The 17,600-nt window shown below is 49.5% G+C and overlaps 9 protein-coding genes across 11 annotated transcripts in view; 3 read left to right on the top strand and 6 right to left on the bottom strand.

Moving 5' to 3' along the window:
* The window catches only part of LOC120956932 (protein phosphatase 1 regulatory subunit 14B), a 35,004-nt gene extending 29,587 nt beyond the window's left edge, over window positions 1-5,417 (top strand). For all 3 annotated transcript variants that reach the window (XM_049610595.1, XM_049610594.1, XM_049610593.1), the window contains 4 exons: window positions 282-710; window positions 864-938; window positions 2,004-2,045; window positions 2,308-5,417. In XM_049610595.1, the coding sequence (XP_049466552.1) occupies window positions 498-710; window positions 864-938; window positions 2,004-2,045; window positions 2,308-2,349 (372 nt within the window). In that variant the 5' untranslated portion in view covers window positions 282-497 and the 3' untranslated portion in view covers window positions 2,350-5,417. The remainder of the gene's footprint in view (window positions 1-281; window positions 711-863; window positions 939-2,003; window positions 2,046-2,307) is intronic.
* Window positions 5,418-5,510: 93 nt separating this feature from the next.
* LOC120956931 (ER membrane protein complex subunit 3) lies at window positions 5,511-6,849 on the bottom strand. Its single transcript, XM_040378754.2, has 2 exons — window positions 6,162-6,849; window positions 5,511-6,091 (listed from the first exon to the last, which is right to left on the bottom strand). The coding sequence occupies exons 1-2, from the start codon at window positions 6,718-6,720 to the stop codon at window positions 5,850-5,852; spliced, it is 801 nt and encodes a 266-aa protein (XP_040234688.1). The 5' UTR covers window positions 6,721-6,849; the 3' UTR covers window positions 5,511-5,849.
* A 153-nt stretch (window positions 6,850-7,002) lies between these two features.
* Window positions 7,003-7,499, bottom strand: LOC120956741 (dosage compensation protein dpy-30). The gene has a single exon (XM_040378453.2). It carries the CDS (start codon window positions 7,478-7,480, stop codon window positions 7,025-7,027), a length of 456 nt encoding a protein of 151 aa, XP_040234387.1. The 5' UTR covers window positions 7,481-7,499; the 3' UTR covers window positions 7,003-7,024.
* LOC120956735 (zinc finger protein 431-like) lies at window positions 7,497-9,720 on the top strand. Its single transcript, XM_040378448.2, has 4 exons — window positions 7,497-7,604; window positions 7,673-8,650; window positions 8,706-8,795; window positions 8,875-9,720. Exons 1-4 carry the CDS (start codon window positions 7,542-7,544, stop codon window positions 9,709-9,711), a joined length of 1,968 nt encoding a protein of 655 aa, XP_040234382.2. The 5' UTR covers window positions 7,497-7,541; the 3' UTR covers window positions 9,712-9,720.
* Window positions 9,721-9,724: 4 nt separating this feature from the next.
* On the top strand, window positions 9,725-10,767 carry LOC120956739 (ribosome maturation protein SBDS). The gene has a single exon (XM_040378452.2). The coding sequence runs from the start codon at window positions 9,786-9,788 to the stop codon at window positions 10,650-10,652; it is 867 nt and encodes a 288-aa protein (XP_040234386.2). The 5' UTR covers window positions 9,725-9,785; the 3' UTR covers window positions 10,653-10,767.
* On the bottom strand, window positions 10,705-12,217 carry LOC120956736 (inactive hydroxysteroid dehydrogenase-like protein 1). Its single transcript, XM_040378449.2, has 4 exons — window positions 11,975-12,217; window positions 11,648-11,884; window positions 11,106-11,566; window positions 10,705-11,042 (listed from the first exon to the last, which is right to left on the bottom strand). The coding sequence occupies exons 1-4, from the start codon at window positions 12,129-12,131 to the stop codon at window positions 10,935-10,937; spliced, it is 963 nt and encodes a 320-aa protein (XP_040234383.2). The 5' UTR covers window positions 12,132-12,217; the 3' UTR covers window positions 10,705-10,934.
* Window positions 12,218-12,455: 238 nt separating this feature from the next.
* On the bottom strand, window positions 12,456-14,215 carry LOC120956738 (inactive hydroxysteroid dehydrogenase-like protein 1). The gene is made up of 2 exons (XM_040378451.2): window positions 13,635-14,215; window positions 12,456-13,564 (listed from the first exon to the last, which is right to left on the bottom strand). Exons 1-2 carry the CDS (start codon window positions 13,795-13,797, stop codon window positions 12,780-12,782), a joined length of 948 nt encoding a protein of 315 aa, XP_040234385.2. The 5' UTR covers window positions 13,798-14,215; the 3' UTR covers window positions 12,456-12,779.
* A 51-nt stretch (window positions 14,216-14,266) lies between these two features.
* LOC125907562 (uncharacterized) lies at window positions 14,267-14,635 on the bottom strand. The gene has a single exon (XM_049610657.1). It carries the CDS (start codon window positions 14,633-14,635, stop codon window positions 14,267-14,269), a length of 369 nt encoding a protein of 122 aa, XP_049466614.1.
* A 78-nt stretch (window positions 14,636-14,713) lies between these two features.
* On the bottom strand, window positions 14,714-17,310 carry LOC120956737 (inactive hydroxysteroid dehydrogenase-like protein 1). Its single transcript, XM_040378450.2, has 3 exons — window positions 16,819-17,310; window positions 16,518-16,751; window positions 14,714-16,441 (listed from the first exon to the last, which is right to left on the bottom strand). The coding sequence occupies exons 1-3, from the start codon at window positions 16,967-16,969 to the stop codon at window positions 16,173-16,175; spliced, it is 654 nt and encodes a 217-aa protein (XP_040234384.2). The 5' UTR covers window positions 16,970-17,310; the 3' UTR covers window positions 14,714-16,172.
* Window positions 17,311-17,600: the final 290 nt, after the last annotated feature.

The following is a 17,600-nucleotide window of genomic DNA, read 5'->3' as shown; positions in this document are numbered from 1 at the left end:
CCGACCGGCCGTTGGTGGTCAATTTCGGTGGAATCGTTTGAAAAATCTGCCGCCAAAACGATGCCGACTTAAGTAGGGACATGATAAATAAGGCTTAATTACATTAGCCGAGACGTGCGCGTGTGTGTGTGTGTGTGTGTGTGTAGAAGACGACAGAGGAAGGACCGGACTAAAGATCGTGACAACGATGCGCATCACGCGCTGAGCTATCAATTTAACGCTTAGTGTTATTAATTTATTAAATCCCACGTTTTCTTTCCCGTCCGTTCCGACTCTTGCAGATTGCCTGAACGTGTGTGTGTGTGAGAGGACAGGAGAGGAAAAGAAAGCCTTTCAAAGTTCGTCAATTTCGTGGCGGACGCGACCTCATCACCTTGGGTGATTAGAGACGAGCGAAGCACGGAAGATAGCAGAAGGCGTGGTGTGTGTGTGTCCAGCTTAGAGCCTCAGAAGAGACGTCCGTAAAGCGAAGATCAGCAGAGCAGCGCGAGAAGATCATGCAGTGCGGCGTTGAAACCATGAACGATTGCGAGCGATCCCCCGGCCGCACCGGTCTGCGCGTCAACTTCACCGAGAAGGGCGAGGTCAAGGAGCGCCGCGAGAAGTTCCTCACAGCCAAGTACGGTTCGCACCAGATGAGCCTGATCCGGAAGCGGCTAGCGGTGGAGATGTGGCTGTACGACGAGCTGCAGAAACTGTTCGACCCACCCGTAAGTAGTGACGATCCGTTACGATCCAGCCAGCCGGCAGTCTGCAGGGAACCACGGTTAATTAATACGTTTAACGTGTTCTTTTTGTTCGAATCGTTTTTTTCTTCTTCTTCTTTCCGGCCCTGTTTTGCCCATGTCCATGCCCGAGCGCAGACAGAAGCTATTGACGTGGACATCGACGAGATTCTAGACATGGACACCGATGACATAAGAAGATCGCATTTGTTCGTAAGTATAATGGCGTGCGGCGGCATAAAACGGTGCTGGGCCGACACACGCCCGAGCGGCCGGGTCCGGGAATGTGGAATGGTGGTCCAAAAATAATTCTTCGTTTGATTGGAAAAGCAACAATCGAACGATCTCGTCGCTGGTCTCAGGCCCAACGAAGATTATATTTTTAAATCCCATATCGTAACAATCGGATTTTGTGCTACCGGTTAAAAATGTGCATGACACGGGCAGCCGCCGGTGCGGCAGCGTTGATCATCGGCAGTAAAGACCGAGGAAAACCACATAAAATCTGGTAACTGGCGTGAAATAAATAAGCAACATTCCAACCGTCGCCAGCGAGCACAATCGCAAAATCGGATTCGATAGTCCCAGGTCGGGCGGGCGGGGCTGGCGGTTTATACTTCTTCTTGCTTTACTATTGCTGCCAATGGGTGTAGATGCGGTAGTAAACCGCTGAGACACCTCCAACCCACGGCGTATCGCATTAAAGGGGACCTGCACGCAAAAAAAGGCACTGGCTGTAGGAAGGCGGTAGCTTCAGGAAGTGCCACAGATCAGCGGCGGCCCACAGTGACTGTCTAATTTGGAATACAATTTACACATATTTGTCCTTCCTATACGAGACACGGGGAAGGTGTGTGAAAAATGAATGAAACGGTTCCCCATTTCCTGCCCTATCGGTTGGCTCCTACAGCGAACGGATCGGAAATGCATCTAGAATAGCCGCCTGATGACTGTATTACGTTCGTTCGTTTGCATTCCACGCCCGCGGGGGTGAGATAGCGGTATCGACCAAATACAAAAAAATGAGCCCCAATAAATTTGCCCAGACCAGTATGGGCTTGTGTGAAGGCCGGCTGTAAGGGGGGTGGGTTCGAGTCGCTGATCGTATCGTAACAGATTCACTAATTCAGTGAACTAATTAATTGCACAATCTACCTTCCATTCCATAACCGGGAGCGGGCGGCCCAGGCCAGACCAGCACGCCGCCCCAGCGTTACACCGGCGTGATTTCACCTTATAATTAATTTACATATCCGTTTCTGCCTTTCTATCTTGCAGAGCCTGCTTTCCGCATGCAAACGACCACCGCAAGACATATCGGTAAGTTGTTTTTGTGTGCTTCTTTCGTTCGGTTTCCATTTTAGTTAAACGATCCTCAGCCCATGCAATGCTGGATGGGGTTAGTTTCCAATTTAGATGGCGCTTGTTAGGCGCGCTCAGCTCTTCGGTTCAGAATTAACCGGTCTTTTTGGTTTTCTGCTCCGTTGTGCAATTATTAGTTGAAATTACACTTTAGAGAGCATCGTACATACTTTTTCATTAACTCTTTCTCTGTTTTTTACCTTCAAACATTTCGTTACAGAAATTCATTAGCGATCTTTTGGACAGGGCCAAAACACTCTGAGCTGGACTGGTCATTTCAGTTTAAATGTAGCGTTTAATTAATTAATTTAATGTATTATCATTTAACGACACCACCACCACCACCCGACCCGTACTGCTACTGCTGCTGCTATAGCTGCTACCGAGGCACAACAACAAGGACTCCCAACTGGCAGACGATCCTGTGATTCCGACAAAACTAAACCAACGGCGGGACGGACGGACGGGGGGGCTGTTGGTCCGATTGATCTAAGCTTTATTAGCCGCGGGCGCTTTTAGCCCCAGTTGCATGATTGGGAGCATTACATGCTCATTAGCATTGTGTAAGTCAGAGAATGGAAAAAACAACCCCCCCCCCCCTCTTCGCCATCCTAGCCTTTCTCCCCCCAAACCCCTATAATTTGGCACACCGCATCCGAATACACCGTTTGGGAAAATGCGCCATGCATTTGGTGGTGTGAAACAAAAAGTGCACGGAAAAAGTCTTTCGTTTTACAACACGCCAACCCAGCTTAGGATCAAACAATAGGAGATAAAGCAAAAAACAAAACGGTACAGCTTCATGCGCGCAGCCAAAACAGTTTAGTAGAGAGGGTGGGCGAAAGGAAAACAGAACAAAAAAAGAAGAAATATGGTAGGATAATAGCATGGGCGAAGAGAAAGATTTAATTTTTCTCCAAAGAATACTTTAAAACAAGCAACATAGATGTAATCGCAGAGAAACCCCGTTTGCGGAGAAGCGGCGGAAGAGGAATCCCATGCTCGGTCGATAAATATGATAAAAAAAAACATGGACAATTGAGACAACCATAACGATGAAAAAAAAACAATAATAATGATCATAGACGAAGAAGAAGCAGTAGGAACAGAATACAAATTATGATGTAAGTTTAAACGTAGAAATTATAACCGTAATTCGTTTTTGTATTTGGTTTAAGTTTACATCTAGCATTTAGTTGACAAAGGTTGTTAAGGAAAACTTTATTTTTTTTTTACTATAAGATTATCTCACTCGAGTTTTAAACCTTCAAAGCAAACAACAACAATAACAACCACAACGGCAAAACAAAATGCAAACGATCCGACAATTTTTAATGTTACACTGCCAATTATAAGACCTTCAGGAGCCACAACAAACTCAAGATCATCATACAAACAACAACTGCAAAAAGCTGAACAATATCAATGTCGTCATATTGGTTGTTTTGTAACACTAACTCTTCTCATTCAAAAGTGGCAAGCGGTTGAAGTCTTTTAGTTGAATTTGAATTACATACTTCACACAAGCACACGGTGTCTATGAACGGCGCAAAACACTCTCTATCCCATGCAAACTCTATCGTATCACCAGCACAGCACACGCAATACTATCTGACGCTTGTATTTTGCAAATAGAACAATTGCTCAATCAACAAAGAAACTATGAAAGTATTACACTTCAAGGATGTAAAAAGTGTTGATTATACAAGCGAAATTTGGTTGATTGTTGCTTCGAGGTTGCGCGCAGCGGAGAGCGCCATCGAAGTAGAGTAAAGATCTTAAAAGACAGTGATACAGCGGACGCCAGAACGATAGCAGAAATAGGAAAGAATTGTGTAGACAACGTTGTCGCCCATGCTTTCAAGTGATAGTGGGGATAACACTTAGACAAAAGTAGCTACCATTTTGAGCGACAACAAACTATTCAACACATAACACTAAATTAGTAGGGAGGATCGCTGTGCCAGGGGTTGTTGATGGGCGGCAGTTGTTCTTGCTCTGGCACGTTTTTATGTAGAGCGCCGCATTGCTTTAATATCGCACCAATATACTGCTTTAGAGCGTTGGTTTAGAGGTTTGTGTTTGGTTCGAAGCTGGCGAAACACGTGACAGTCAGCCGGTTCGGTTGACCATCGTTGACGCCGGATTGGGCGCTTACCGTGTCGATCTTATACTACTCAATTCAACAAACACAACGTCACATACTCTCATCCTCATATCACATCATATCTTAAAACAAGCTGTTGTACTATAACTATTCGTTTCGCGTATTCGACTGTTAAAGCCTGTGCAGCTGAGCATAGCTATTCCTTTTTCGCAATCTTAACTAAACGTAGACAGAATCTTACGAATTAATCATACGTGTGTGTGTGTGTGTTGTTTCCTAGAATAATTTTCCTTCTGTAAGGTATATCACGCTAGCTAACTAGTGCCGAAACTATGTGTTTTGCCCAGTAGGAACGACCATTATTAGACGATCACACCCCAAAACCGCCAAACTCAACGTGAACTTAACTTCCTGAACCGAACGTCGTGTCGTATCTCTGTTTGAGACCGTGGTAGTTGTCATTTTGTGAGACAGTGTAACTAAAAGGAAAACGGAATTTAATTGCACCATGTTTGCCACATCCGATTCATCCCACAGTGTGTGTGTGTGTGTGTGGCAAGCATTAACGACACAAGCACAGTTGCCAAATTGTGCCATTATGTTTCCATAATGGAAGGAACGATCTTGTAGCAAACGGACACTTTTACTCGAACTCGTACTCGTGCAATGTCTTCGGATGTGTTGCATTCCTTTTCGTTTCAATTGCATTATCTCAGTGGATTATTCTATAGTTTCTTCTGAAACACGATAGCCAGCCAAGCCGACCCTATTTGACGAATAAAGATCATCGTGCATCATCATTAGTTGCAGCTAGCAACTGACCCGTGTTAGCGAAAAAAGGGCGCCACATCATATGCTTTAAGCTCCTACATGTGAGATGCCGTCTCCGCATGAGAAAAGGTTGTGTAGAAACATATTGTGTGTCTGTGTCTCTGCGTGCGTGTGCCGTTCGTCGCTCGTATCGTAAATGCTTCCATGTTGAGAGTCCGACAAGTTGCAATCCTAACACTAAACACATGAACGCACCATCTTCCGATGTTTTGGATGTTTGTGCTACGACTGGTCAATGGAACGATCCTAGGAAAGACAGCCAATTTAGTTAGATTAGGAGAGTTAGTGGTATGTCCAACAGCAAATATACATCCTAACCACTCACACACATGTACGGACGATGCGCCTAGATAAGGAACACAGAACATGTAATAAACATTTACACAAACGTTGCTTGCTACGGGAAATCGCTGTCAGAATATCCGAAACCATGCTCTTGGTTTGATTTCAGAGGTAACATAAACGGAAAAAACGATTGCGATAAATTACGCATGATTTGTGTTCTTTCTTTTTATTTCCTCGTATCGCTTTGCATCGTATTAACGAAGTAGTTAGTACTTGGCAAAGCCGTTCGCTTTACAGTTGACTTAAATAATTCATTTAACTACCAACTCCTTACGAATGACTCCATGCCATTTTGTTAAACTGTCTGCACTAGAGCCTTATGCCAGCTGTTCTATAAGGAAAACCTTGGTCTAAGAGTGAAACAAAAGGAACGGATTTACTCTGCTAAAATCGCCCCACACCCGCCTTGCCACTGTCTTTGAATTGCCACGCGTTCTAAAACAAATAGTCGGTAAATGTATTTGCTACAGACCTTCACACTAATTCCGAAGGGCGGAACTGTCCTCGCCTCGACTGGACTGAAGCAAAGAAGGTGCGCCTGTCTGGTCGCCGGCCAAACCACTACTGGCCAGGAGCTCGCTTTCCACGTTTGCTAGAACATTTTGATACTCCGTGATCTGCAGTGCCTCCCATTCCGCCTTGAAGGCTGCTTTCGGGTCTTGTGGCATGGCTACAGCAGCGCCCGACATCTGATCCTGCATCGATTGTGTTTGATCGGCAGCTACAAGTTAAAGAAAAACGAAGGAACGTTAGCAATTGTTCTGTTCCAAATTGTCCAATTGCCCACTTACCATTATTTTCACCCAGCACAAGTGTGTAGATACTCCGCAGACCGAACACGTTCAGGAAGTACCACGAGGCGGACGATACCCAGGCAGCATCAAGGGAGGCGAGTTCGATGCCTCGCTGCAACATCGGCTTAAAGCGAAGGGTCAGCGGGAACGGCACCTTCGTGGTTACGAAGCCCGAAAACATCCAATTGATCCATCCGCCGATCACAATCATGGGCAGTACGTTGATGAAGTTCCCCTTCACCAGATCCGACAGCATTGCCGTGGAGTTCGGGCTGGGTGGCGCTCGCTTCTGGGTCTTGAAGTAGCCCGTATCCTCGTTGTTGAAGTAGTGTCTGCGCATCGCGAACGACTGCTGCGACAGGTATTTGCCGTTTTCGCGCAGTAACCGCGCACGGATCATCGCCTGGCTGTCCTGGATCTGGGTAAGTTCCGCCTTTTTCTGCGACGATATCAGGATGGAGAAGTAGTGCCGGATGATTCCTACCAGAAACGTGATCACGACGATGGGCAAAAACACCCATCCGCGGATGTTGGGGTCAATCAGTAGTTCGGCCATCGCGTGCAGAACAACCAGCGAATTTGCACGGCTCGTTTGCTAGGACGAGAAAAATTTCCAGCAACCACCAGCAGAAGAACACAACTTTGCACCAATTTTTCCCAACTACAGTCTGACAGAATTGCCCATCTGACAGATTCCCCCCACCCCCCACCCCGTCGTCATTGATCGATTCGTCGAATGTCAACGAGTTTGCTCGAGCTTCCCTTCACCCTCTCTTTTGCCATTTCTTTCGCTTCGTTCCCTTCGGAATTTCCACTCACAGAACACAGAAACCATTCCTCCATTACTTATCGCATGCTATTTATTGTGTATCTTCCGTACTGGCTCCGTTGCTTTCCTCGACGCGGTTCTTGTTCTGCAGCAAAAAGTTGGCCAAATATTGCACCGGATCCTGGGGTCTTTCTTTGGCCAACACTTTCAGGCCCTGCAGCAGGATGGGATTCACCGTTTGGTCCAAATACTGGCGGGTGGGTAGCGATTGCAAGTTGTTTCCAGCCGGCTTTCGCCCATTATCCGTGGCTGAGCTTTTGTTTTCCTTTTCCATTGCAGTGCGCTGTGTCCTCTGGCAGCTGGGGGCCGTTTCTGGACGCTTTTCTATCTTTGGCTTCGAGGCGTTCGTGCGGAGTTTGTTTACGAAATCGAAATTCTGTTTAGCGCCCGCAAATGACGAAAGATTTTGACAGACCCCGGAAGGCGATGTTTTATTGACAGCGGCGATGTTTGCTGCGATGTCAACGGACGCGATTGTAAACAACATAAGGGGGGAAGTTCCTAACAGAGCAAAACAACCATTCCTTCTGTGCAGAATTATTTGAAAAATGCAACCCACCGAAGAAAATGGGGAAGGAATTCAACCAACAGCGACAGAACACCCAGCCGAGGTTTGTATTTCTTCCACTCTGTTCGATGTTCCGCTAATCCGCTCCCTTTCTAATCGGCCCTGCTCCAGAGCGAAAGCAAAGCTCCCATTATCTGTAGTTTTTGCGATAAGACGTTCAAATACCCGACGATGTTGCGACAGCACGAAAAGATTCACTACGGCATCAAGCAGCACGAATGCGAGGTGTGCCATCGCCGTTTTCTGCACAAAAGCACCCTAACGTGCCACATGCGGCTGCACACGGGCGAAAAGCCGTACAAGTGTCCGCACTGTCCGAAAACATTCCGTGGCCAAACGGCACTCAACTGTCATGTCTTCCGGCACACGAACGAGGGTGCCAAATGTCCCGTATGCTCCAAAGTCTTTGCCACCGGCTCGGTTGTGAAACAGCATCTGAAGCAGGTGCACACCGACGAGCGGCAAAATGTGTGCAATCTTTGCGGTGTGACTTACAAGCACCTGAAGAGCTTGAGACTGCATCTACGCAACCACCAGAAGCGGATGTGTCCGGAGTGTGGCGTGGGATTTGACAATGTGCATTCTATGTTGAAGCACCGCAAGCACGCGCATGTCAAAGAGAACCTTCCATTCAGATGCGATCACTGCGATCGAGCGTTTGAGCAACGTGCCAAACTTGCTTCCCACGAAAAGCTGCGAGGCCGACCGTTCCAGTGTGAGCTATGTTGCCATAGCTTTAACAAGCAACACTACCTAACGAACCACCAGCGGCGTGCTCACTGGCAGGAGATGGGACTGGAGCGGTTGAAAGTGGCCGAACCACAGAATGGGTGGAATCGGAAGGGAATTCCAAAGCCAAAGCGTAGGAAGAAACTTGCGGAATCGCATGAACTGGAATGTCTTCCGAACGAGAATAATGGAACGCAATCTACAGCAATCGATCAACTTCCAAACGTGCCGGAAACCGGCACACATGAGACTGTGATTAAGAGCATACAATGCGAGGATGGATCTTTTGATCCCCAGGTACAACCATCGGAAAATAGAACCGATGAAATGACGATACACGAAGAAGAGACGCTACTCATGGTAAGTGCGGGCTTGAAAAATAATAAAATTTTTTTTTAAATTTTCTATTTTTTAGAACTCTTCTAATAACCTTACCGAACCGTTGGAAATTTTAAACAATAATCACCATACGACTTCTTCTGGAGAGGAAAACAAAGGCTCAAAGGTTAGTACTTACTTCGATTCATTATTGCTGTGGAATTCAAAAAACCATTATAAAAAATTCATTCTTCATTCTCCCACAGGCGTTAATCTGCGAACTGTGCGGAAACTGGTACGCATCCGCATCAACTCTTGCCATACATCGTGCCAAACACCATCGAGCTGCTCGCTTCCAGTGCGACCAGTGTCCCAAAACGTTTGTTTTTCGGTGCTTCCTTGAGAAGCACATCAAAACCGATCATCAAAACGAGCGCGTTTCGTGTGAGCTTTGCGGGAAAGCGTTCAAATACGGACAAGATTTGAAGGTGCACATGCTGCAACACGAGGATCCCAAACCGTACAAATGCGACCAGTGCTCTTCCGCCTTTCGTTTTCGCGGTGCATTGCGATCGCACAAACTGCTGCACCAGAAAGACCTGCCGTTCCGATGCGATATTTGTGCGAAATATTTTCGCTTCGCCAACAGTCTGCGGGTGCACAAACGACTGCACAGTGGCGTTAAACAATTCATGTGTGAGGTTTGTGATCGAGAGTTTGCCACAAAAGCGCCACTGTTACGACACATGAAAGTGCACGATGCTGGCAGGGAGTTGGCCTGCGGAGTTTGCGGGGCAGTGTTTTACAAAAAGGTTGATCTCCAGATACACCAAAGCAAGGAACATTCCGCCCACCAGGCGTTGGGGAAGGTGAAACCCATCTACAGCTGTGAGCACTGCGGGAGAGAATTTATCCGGAAAAGTAACCTGAAAGCGCATGCGTACATTCACGAGGAAGTGTACCGGTTTGCATGTGATCTGTGTGGTCAATCGTTCAAGCAACATTCCGGTCTACGAAATCACATGATCAACATTCACAAGCAAGTGCCTGGGCCGTTGGAAACTGCAAACGAACCGTACGAAGATGTGCACCAAGGTGCATAAAATTCAAATTCAAATATGCACGCGTGCGGCGAAAAGTACGCAGCCACATCGAAAGTGCAGTCTGACAGCTGTCAATGGGACGTAAACAAACGTGCTGCGTTTTGCTGTTTGCTGTGCGGAACAGTTCGGAAAAAAACCCAGCCGCAAGTACTGCGGAGAACAGCAAACACAGCAAAAGTATGCCGAAAATATTCACCCCCACGAACCAGATCCGGCTCACGAATGTGGCCGTGGTTCGCATGAAGAAGGGCGGCAAGCGGTTCGAGATTGCGTGCTACAAAAACAAAGTGCTCTCGTGGCGATCGGGCGCCGAGAAGGATCTGGACGAGGTGCTGCAAACGATCGCCGTGTTTAACAACGTATCGAAGGGAGAGGTGGCGAAAAAGGAGGAGCTACAGAAAGCGTTCGGCAAGGACGATGTGACCGAGATTTGCAAGGAGATTCTGGCCAAAGGGGAGCTGCAGGTGTCGGAAAAGGAGCGCCAGGATCAGCTCGATTCCATGTTCAAGGAGATTGCCACAACCGTGGCCGACAAGTGCGTGAATCCGGAAACGAAGCGACCCTACCCGGTGTCGATCATAGAGAAATCGATGAAAGACATCCACTACTCCATCAAGCCGCATCGGAACGCCAAGCAGCAGGCGCTGGATGTGATACGGTTGCTCAGGGACACGATTCCGCTCGAGCGCGCCAAGATGCGGCTGAAGCTGGCGCTGCCGGCAAAGGAGGCCAAGCGGTTGAAGGAGCGAATAGCCAAGCTCAGCTCCACCGTGACCGAGGGCGAAGAGTGGGAGGGTGAGCGGCTGATGCTGACGTGCCTAATCGATCCGGGACACTTTCGGGAGATGGACGAAATCATACACACCGAAACGAAGGGTGCCGGCGCGCTGGAAGTGTTGAACCTTAAGGAAATCAAAGAAGGCGAAGAGGTGCTGGAATGAGCTGCTTGTGTTGTGTTAACCGCCTCCCAGTGACTACAAATTGATGCACCCGTTGGATATAATTCGTGTTATGTATTTTTAAATAAATGGAAAATTCGCATGCGAACTAACGACACATGGATTAAAACAAATCGGAGTCACTTTAAAGCTCCGAAAGCCCGCGATGAAGCTGCGATAAGGTAAGCGTTCAAATGCCTCAATACTTAAGTTTGGTTCGTTTGCATGGGTTTCGGTTGGTGTGGGATTGGTGTTGGTGGCTCCGTTTTAGTGCCAATTAAAAGATCACGTCGTTTTTTTGTCCGTGTTGGAGTATTCGTGCAGCAGCTGTGTGTAGAGTCTGGTGAAAACGCGAAGTTTTAGTGAAGCGGGCAACATGTTGAGTGTGGCGGTCTAGAAAGAAGGTGACTTGTTAGAGTGGATGGATTCATATTTTCGGAACGCTGTGACACTCACCTGTATGCCATGTGACCAGTGGCCGGTGGTTTGGTCCACTTTCCCAATACAGTACCCGGCATACCGTATCATATCGGCCACCTTAACGAGCCGTATTGAGAATGCGTTTTTCTGACCCTCGGCTGGATTTAGATACTCGGTCATGCTCGTGTGCACGTATCCCGGGGCAACGGTTTGGCATTCGATGCCGTACGGAGCCACCTCTTGCCGCAGGGCCAGGGAAAAGCTTGTCATGTAAGCCTTGGTCGCTGCATAAATCGCCAGATAAGGCGTGGGGGCAACCGACGCCAGGGAGGAAATGTTTATGATAAGCCCACGGTGCCGCCTTTTCATCGCTGGAACTGCAATGTTGCACAGGTTGGTAGCCGCCCCGCAGTTGATGTTGATTAGATCCCACAGCATACGCTTCTCCATCCGGTCGACCTGGATGGGCTTTTCGTTGATAACGCCCACGTTGTTCACTGTGGCGAAAGCAAACAAAAAAGTGCCCCGTGAGCGTGAGATTGCGACCGCCGCACACGCAAAACCACTGCCGCCCTTACCTAAGATACCGATATCGAACGCGGCCAGCTCCTGCTCAAGCCGTTCATAGATTTGTTCGCCTTTGGAGAAATCTGCTACCAACACTTTGACCTCCGCGCCCTGATGCTTGGCCATAATTTCGTCGGCCACGCGCTTTAACTTTGCTTCGTTGCGAGCGATAAGCAACACCTTCATGCCTTGGCTGGCTAGGTAGTGTGCGTAGCCTTTGCCGATTCCATCCGAACCGCCCGTAATTACTGTTTAAGAACAGGAGGAACACCGAGAGAGCGGCCTGTTAATTGCAAACATCTACAAAGCACATTCGTTGGGGGGATTCGTCTACTCACCAGCCCAGGGGCCGTACTTTTGGGGCAACGATGTTTGGCCACCCAGGAACAGCTGTTGGAAGCCTTGCACCAGAAGCAGCACCGGTGTCCGGAGATTCTCGTACAGCCAGCAGAGTGTGGCGTACACTCCGACTACGGTGACCAGCTCCATAAACATTTCGCCTAGTGTGTGTCTGTGTGTGTTGTATGGGCCGTGTGTGCGCTACAGCCTACCTATTCTACATTCAAAGCACAACTGATGGGGCGATGGCGATCTCACGGGGCAACGCGGCCAGCAATGTACTGTGCAATGCTGACGTAATGGATGGATGGGCTGGTGGAACGCACGATAAACGGTTTTCGGTTTCGTAGATCTACACGAATCGTTAGCTTCGTTAATAATGACGCACACGGTCGTGCCGTGCCGCGCTGCTATAGAAATCCGGTTTCCGAAGGGATTAGGGCTGGTGCACACATACAGGGCCGGTGCACGACGTTATCTCAGGCTCTCGGGGCAGTGTGTTTGTGTGCGTCGGTCGTTAGATGCTCGACCAGAACGCTGCAAAGCACATCAACCGTCGGAAGCTATTTGTCTGATGCTTCATTGTAACGGTAAGAAGTCGGTGATGTATTGAAGCGGCAGCTGAGCTGAGGTTGTGCTGGTTTAAACTATCTTCAGACACGGAAAGAAAACGTTTTTTGTGTGTGCTTTTGTAATGGAGTTTTTATTGCCGTAATGGTGTCGAAATAGAAGCAAAAAGTTTCTTTCAATTGAAACCCTACCGTAGGGTCGTAGTAGGCTGCTCCACCAAACTGTCCTCTGCGTTTAAACGTTCTTTTTAGCACCTCTCAAATGGCTGTAAATCGTCTGCAGCACAAACACGCGCACAAATTCCGGCACAAGCTTCAGCCCGGCATACTGCAGCCCGTGCCACCAGTAGCCGCACGTGCGATCCGTCTTCCCAATCGTGAATCCTGCGTACCGCACGTAGTCGTCCACCCGCACGAGCTGCTTCGAGGCGGCCTTCCCGTCGTACTCGCTGGCCACGAACGCGGTCATGTTCGTACGTACAAAGCCGGGCAGCACGGTCTGCACCTCGACCCGATGCGGTCGCAGCTCTTCGCGCAGTGCCATGGAAAAGTTCCGCACGTACACCTTGGCGGCCGCATACACGGACAGATAGGGGGCGGGGGCGGAAGCCGAGAGGGATGAAATGTTGACGATCAACCCGCGGCTGCGCTGTTTCATCGCCGGCACCATTAGATGGCAGAGCATGGTCACCGAGGCCACATTGACGGTGAGTAGATCCCATACCAGCTTCTTCGGCAGCTCCTCCATACACATGCCCCGGTCATAGGAAAGGCCTACGTTGTTCACCAGTATGCCCACGTCCAGTGGAAGCAACTCGCGGGCCAGATGCTCGTAAACGGCCTCACCGTTGGCAAAGTCCGCCACTACCACCTTCGTGCGCACGGAGTACTTGCGCTGGATTTCTTCGGCCACCCGGTTCAGCTTATTCTCGTTGCGGGCAATCAGCACAATGTTCATCCGCCTACCGGCCAGATATTCAGCGTAACCCTTTCCGATGCCATCCGAGGCTCCGGTGATCACTGCAAGCAAGGTAGACACACAGCACGCTTGTAGGAATGACGTGTCGCCATTGGTTACGCATCAACTTACCTGCCCATTCTCCATATTTTTCAGAAAACGGTTTCTGGGGTAAAACGAGCTGCGCGATGCCGTGCAGAACCAGCGAGGCGGGTGTGCGGAGATTGTCATACAACCAGCAGATCGAGCAGTACGCTCCTATGAGCGCCAAAATTGCACAAACAAATGGCCACATTGTAAAGCAGACGCCCCCGGACGCTTGTGCTACTGGAGAGTGCTGACGAATAACTAAACATTACCAGATTCGGTGGCTTCCCTAACGCGCGGAATCGATACCCAACGACTATTATTAGATAGAGATCATTCTAACTACCTGCGCGCGAGTATCGTGTTTCACATCACGCCGCCGGTGCACGCTGATAGCATAGCACATCGAGCACACCGCGTCGACACGCGTGGGAATTAAATATAATTACACTACTATAACACTCCCGCCTGGCGGCGGGTGTTTGTGGTGCAGTCGCTGAGATGCACTCACACTGCGTTTGACCTGGCCGGGATGCAGGAAATGCAGTGCCGCCGCCATACAGTTCAGTTTGGTGAAGGACATCGCGATGGATGAATGGAGCACCCTGTACACGCGATGCAAATGAGGTAAGTACAATCATTTGGTGTTGATGATGCTTTGTATTTACAAACCGTTTCTAACGCTTTTTGTTGTTATTTTTTACATGAAATTGTTCGCGCAGCTTCTTGTTGATCAGCCCAAACATGTAGACGCGCACAACCTCCGGCACCAGGCTGAGGCCGGCCAGCTGCAGCCCGTGTGACCAGTGACCGCTGGTCATGTCGACCTTGCCGATCGTGCAGCCAGCGTACGCCATAAAGTTGTCCACCCGGACCATCATATTTTTGCTCCATTTCTCCTTGCCCGTGACCAGGAAGTCGGTCATGTTGGTGTGCACGAACGAGGGACGGACGGTTTGCACCTCCACCCCGAACGGTCGCAGCTCGTCGCGCAGCGCAATCGAGAAGCTGGTCATGTACGCTTTCGAGGCGGCGTACGTGGCCATACAGGGCGAAGGGCCAACGGAGGCAATCGAGGACACGTTTATTGTTGTGTCCGAGCAAAATGAATCATAAAGACGGTATTGAAGTATTACACGGCACAAACAGAACGTTATATATTTACAGAATAAACATATTAAACACTATACAACCACAGTAAACGGGCCGCGTGCCCTGCCGAGAGCTCCTGCTCTATCGGCTGTTCCACACACTCTGATCGTGCGGTGCTTATGGATGCGCCGGAGTGTGCGTGCGCACACTGGCATCCTCCCTGGGACTCCACCATCGACAGGACGACTGTCGCGGTGAGAACAGGGGTCGCCTATCATCCACAACATCTCCCCTTTTTAATTTATCCGGAGGGGTCCTGCCAACGCGGGATATTCCATTGGGGAATATCGGCGTGGCGACACCCTCCGGCCAAATTTACGTGCGTTGCGGGGTGTCCAGAGATGTGTGGGTGGCGACGGTGCTTGATGGTCCCATCGGCTTCCATCGATGATACGGTGCGGTGGAAGGTGGTGGCGCGTAACATCGCCTGACGAAACTGGTACTCTAGGCGGCATATGATTCGCTTGATGGGATCTGCAGCGATGGCGAAAAGTAGCTGTCTAAATGTAAGCTGCAGCGTTAGCGGAATGCAGATTACATCTGTCCCTGATAGAAGAACTGCAGCGGCGAACTATTTGCGTCCGTGCCGAGGGGGAGCTGCAGTCGGCGACCGTGATGTCGCTGTACCCGGGTCTGAAGAAGCGGCAGAACTCGATTCTGCTGGATAGGAAACTGCAGCAGGCTGAATACGAGGCTGCAGTAGGCGTCTTTGACGACGCTGATGTGGGGCTGCAGCAGCGGCGGAATGTGATCGCGCCTGACTGGAGGCTGCAACGGGCGACTTTGACGTCGCTTACACGAGGTTCCAGTAGCGGCCGAATGTGATCGCGCCTGACTGGAGGCTGCAACGGGCGACTTTGACGTCGCTTACACGAGGTTCCAGTAGCGGCCGAATGTGATCGCGCCGGACTGGAAGCTGCAGCGGGCGACTTTGACGTCGCTTACACGGGGCTGCAGTAGCGGCGGAAAGTGATCGCGCCGGACTGGAAGCTACAGCCTGCGTGGAGAGTATGTGTGTGTAACTGCTGCCGAAACGGTCCCCGTGATGGGACGGCAGTCGGAACGTCGGTTGTTGGGGCGGCACCGGCCCGAAATTCCACGGCGTTGTTTTTGCACTTGCGATCGCGATGGCGTCTCCCTTGGATGATGCAGCAGAACACAGCTTCCAATCGCGATGGCGGCCGTGGGTTCTTCTTGCTGAGATCCCCCCCTACGCGAGGAGGATCCCAGAATCCCATCCTCGTCGCCACTGTTGTGTCCGAGCAAAATGAATCATAAAGACGGTATTGAAGTATTACACGGCACAAACAGAACGTTATATATTTACAGAATAAACATATTAAACACTATACAACCACAGTAAACGGGCCGCGTGCCCTGCCGAGAGCTCCTGCTCTATCGGCTGTTCCACACACTCTGATCGTGCGGTGCTTATGGATGCGCCGGAGTGTGCGTGCGCACACTGGCATCCTCCCTGGGACTCCACCATCGACAGGACGACTGTCGCGGTGAGAACAGGGGTCGCCTATCATCCACAACATTTATGATGAGACCCCGCTGCCGCCGTTTCATGGAGGGCGCAAGGATGTTGCAGAGCAGCGTTGCAGCGGCCACATTCACGTGGATCAAGTCCCAAAGCGTCTGCTGGGGCACCTCGTCAACGTGCATCGGTGTGTCGTGCGAGACGCCAACATTATTGACTGTGCAAAACCAAACCCCAATTAGAGTGTTACAGTGCGAAGGGGAGGGGAAAGGAGGCGTGGAGCCGACACTTACCCAAAATGCCAACATCCAGCGGAACGAGTGCTTTCTCGAGCTGAGGATAGATCTCAGCGCCTTTGGAGAAATCTGCCACCAGAACCTTGGTCTCCACACCGTGCTTGGCCTTTATTTCGTCGGCTACCTTGTTTAGCTTGGCTGCATTGCGGGCTACCAGCACGATCGCCATACCTTTCGCCGCGAGGTAGTGTGCGTATCCCTTGCCAATGCCGTCCGATGCACCGGTAATGACTAAAATTGAGTCGAAGATTGAGTCACTGGTTCAAAGCCAACGCATAGGAAAGCGGTCGACACTCACCAGCCCATTGGCCATATCGTTGAGAGAGCTTCTGTCGGAACACCAGCTGCCTGAGGGTCTGTAGCACCAGCAGCACCGGAGTGCGGAAGTTTTCGTACAACCATACGGCAGCCACGTAAACCCCGAGACAGGCAGCTAACGAGCAGAACATGTTGCCGGTTTCAATAATCGCAACTTACTACACTGCACGAGCAATTTATCGGCTCAATGTACTCTACTTTACGGCCGAGAAAGAGCGAATGACGTTTGACCGGCGAGGCGCAGTGAATGAATGCGCAGCAGCATATCGTGATAAACGACGTCTCGTAATCAGAATGACATAAACGAATAGTACGGGGCGAAAGGTGACCAAACAAATGGTGCATGTAGCATCAGCCAAGGCAGCATTTCAAACAGATTTAGCTTAACCTTCACGTTTCGAAATTCACACTGATAACGATTCACGATGAGGGTGCTCATTTCGTACGATAAGAGTTCGAAGGGAGCGAGGGAGAGCGTGCAATGGGAAACAACAGCTGCTGTATGTGCAGGGTTGTCAAACTCAATCAAAGCGGGAACTATTTGCATCGTTTTTTTTCGTCAAGATAATTATGATTAAAGAAAGGTATTTAGTTTTACTCTGCTTGATCTGTTACTTTTGTTCCAATAAGATTTTTTAAGAGTATCAAAATAAAGAGCTACTAAGAAGTGGGTTTGACACCCCTCAAAACGTGTTATTATGCTTCACGTGAGCGTTTCTTGTCACTTTCACGTTTCGCGCAAAGGAAAGGCAATCTTGTCTG

Source organism: Anopheles coluzzii, chromosome 3 (assembly GCF_943734685.1).
Source record: "Anopheles coluzzii chromosome 3, AcolN3, whole genome shotgun sequence".
NCBI lineage: Eukaryota > Metazoa > Arthropoda > Insecta > Diptera > Culicidae > Anopheles > Anopheles coluzzii.
Note: the sequence above shows the minus strand (reverse complement) of the source record. Positions and strands in the feature narration are given on the sequence as shown.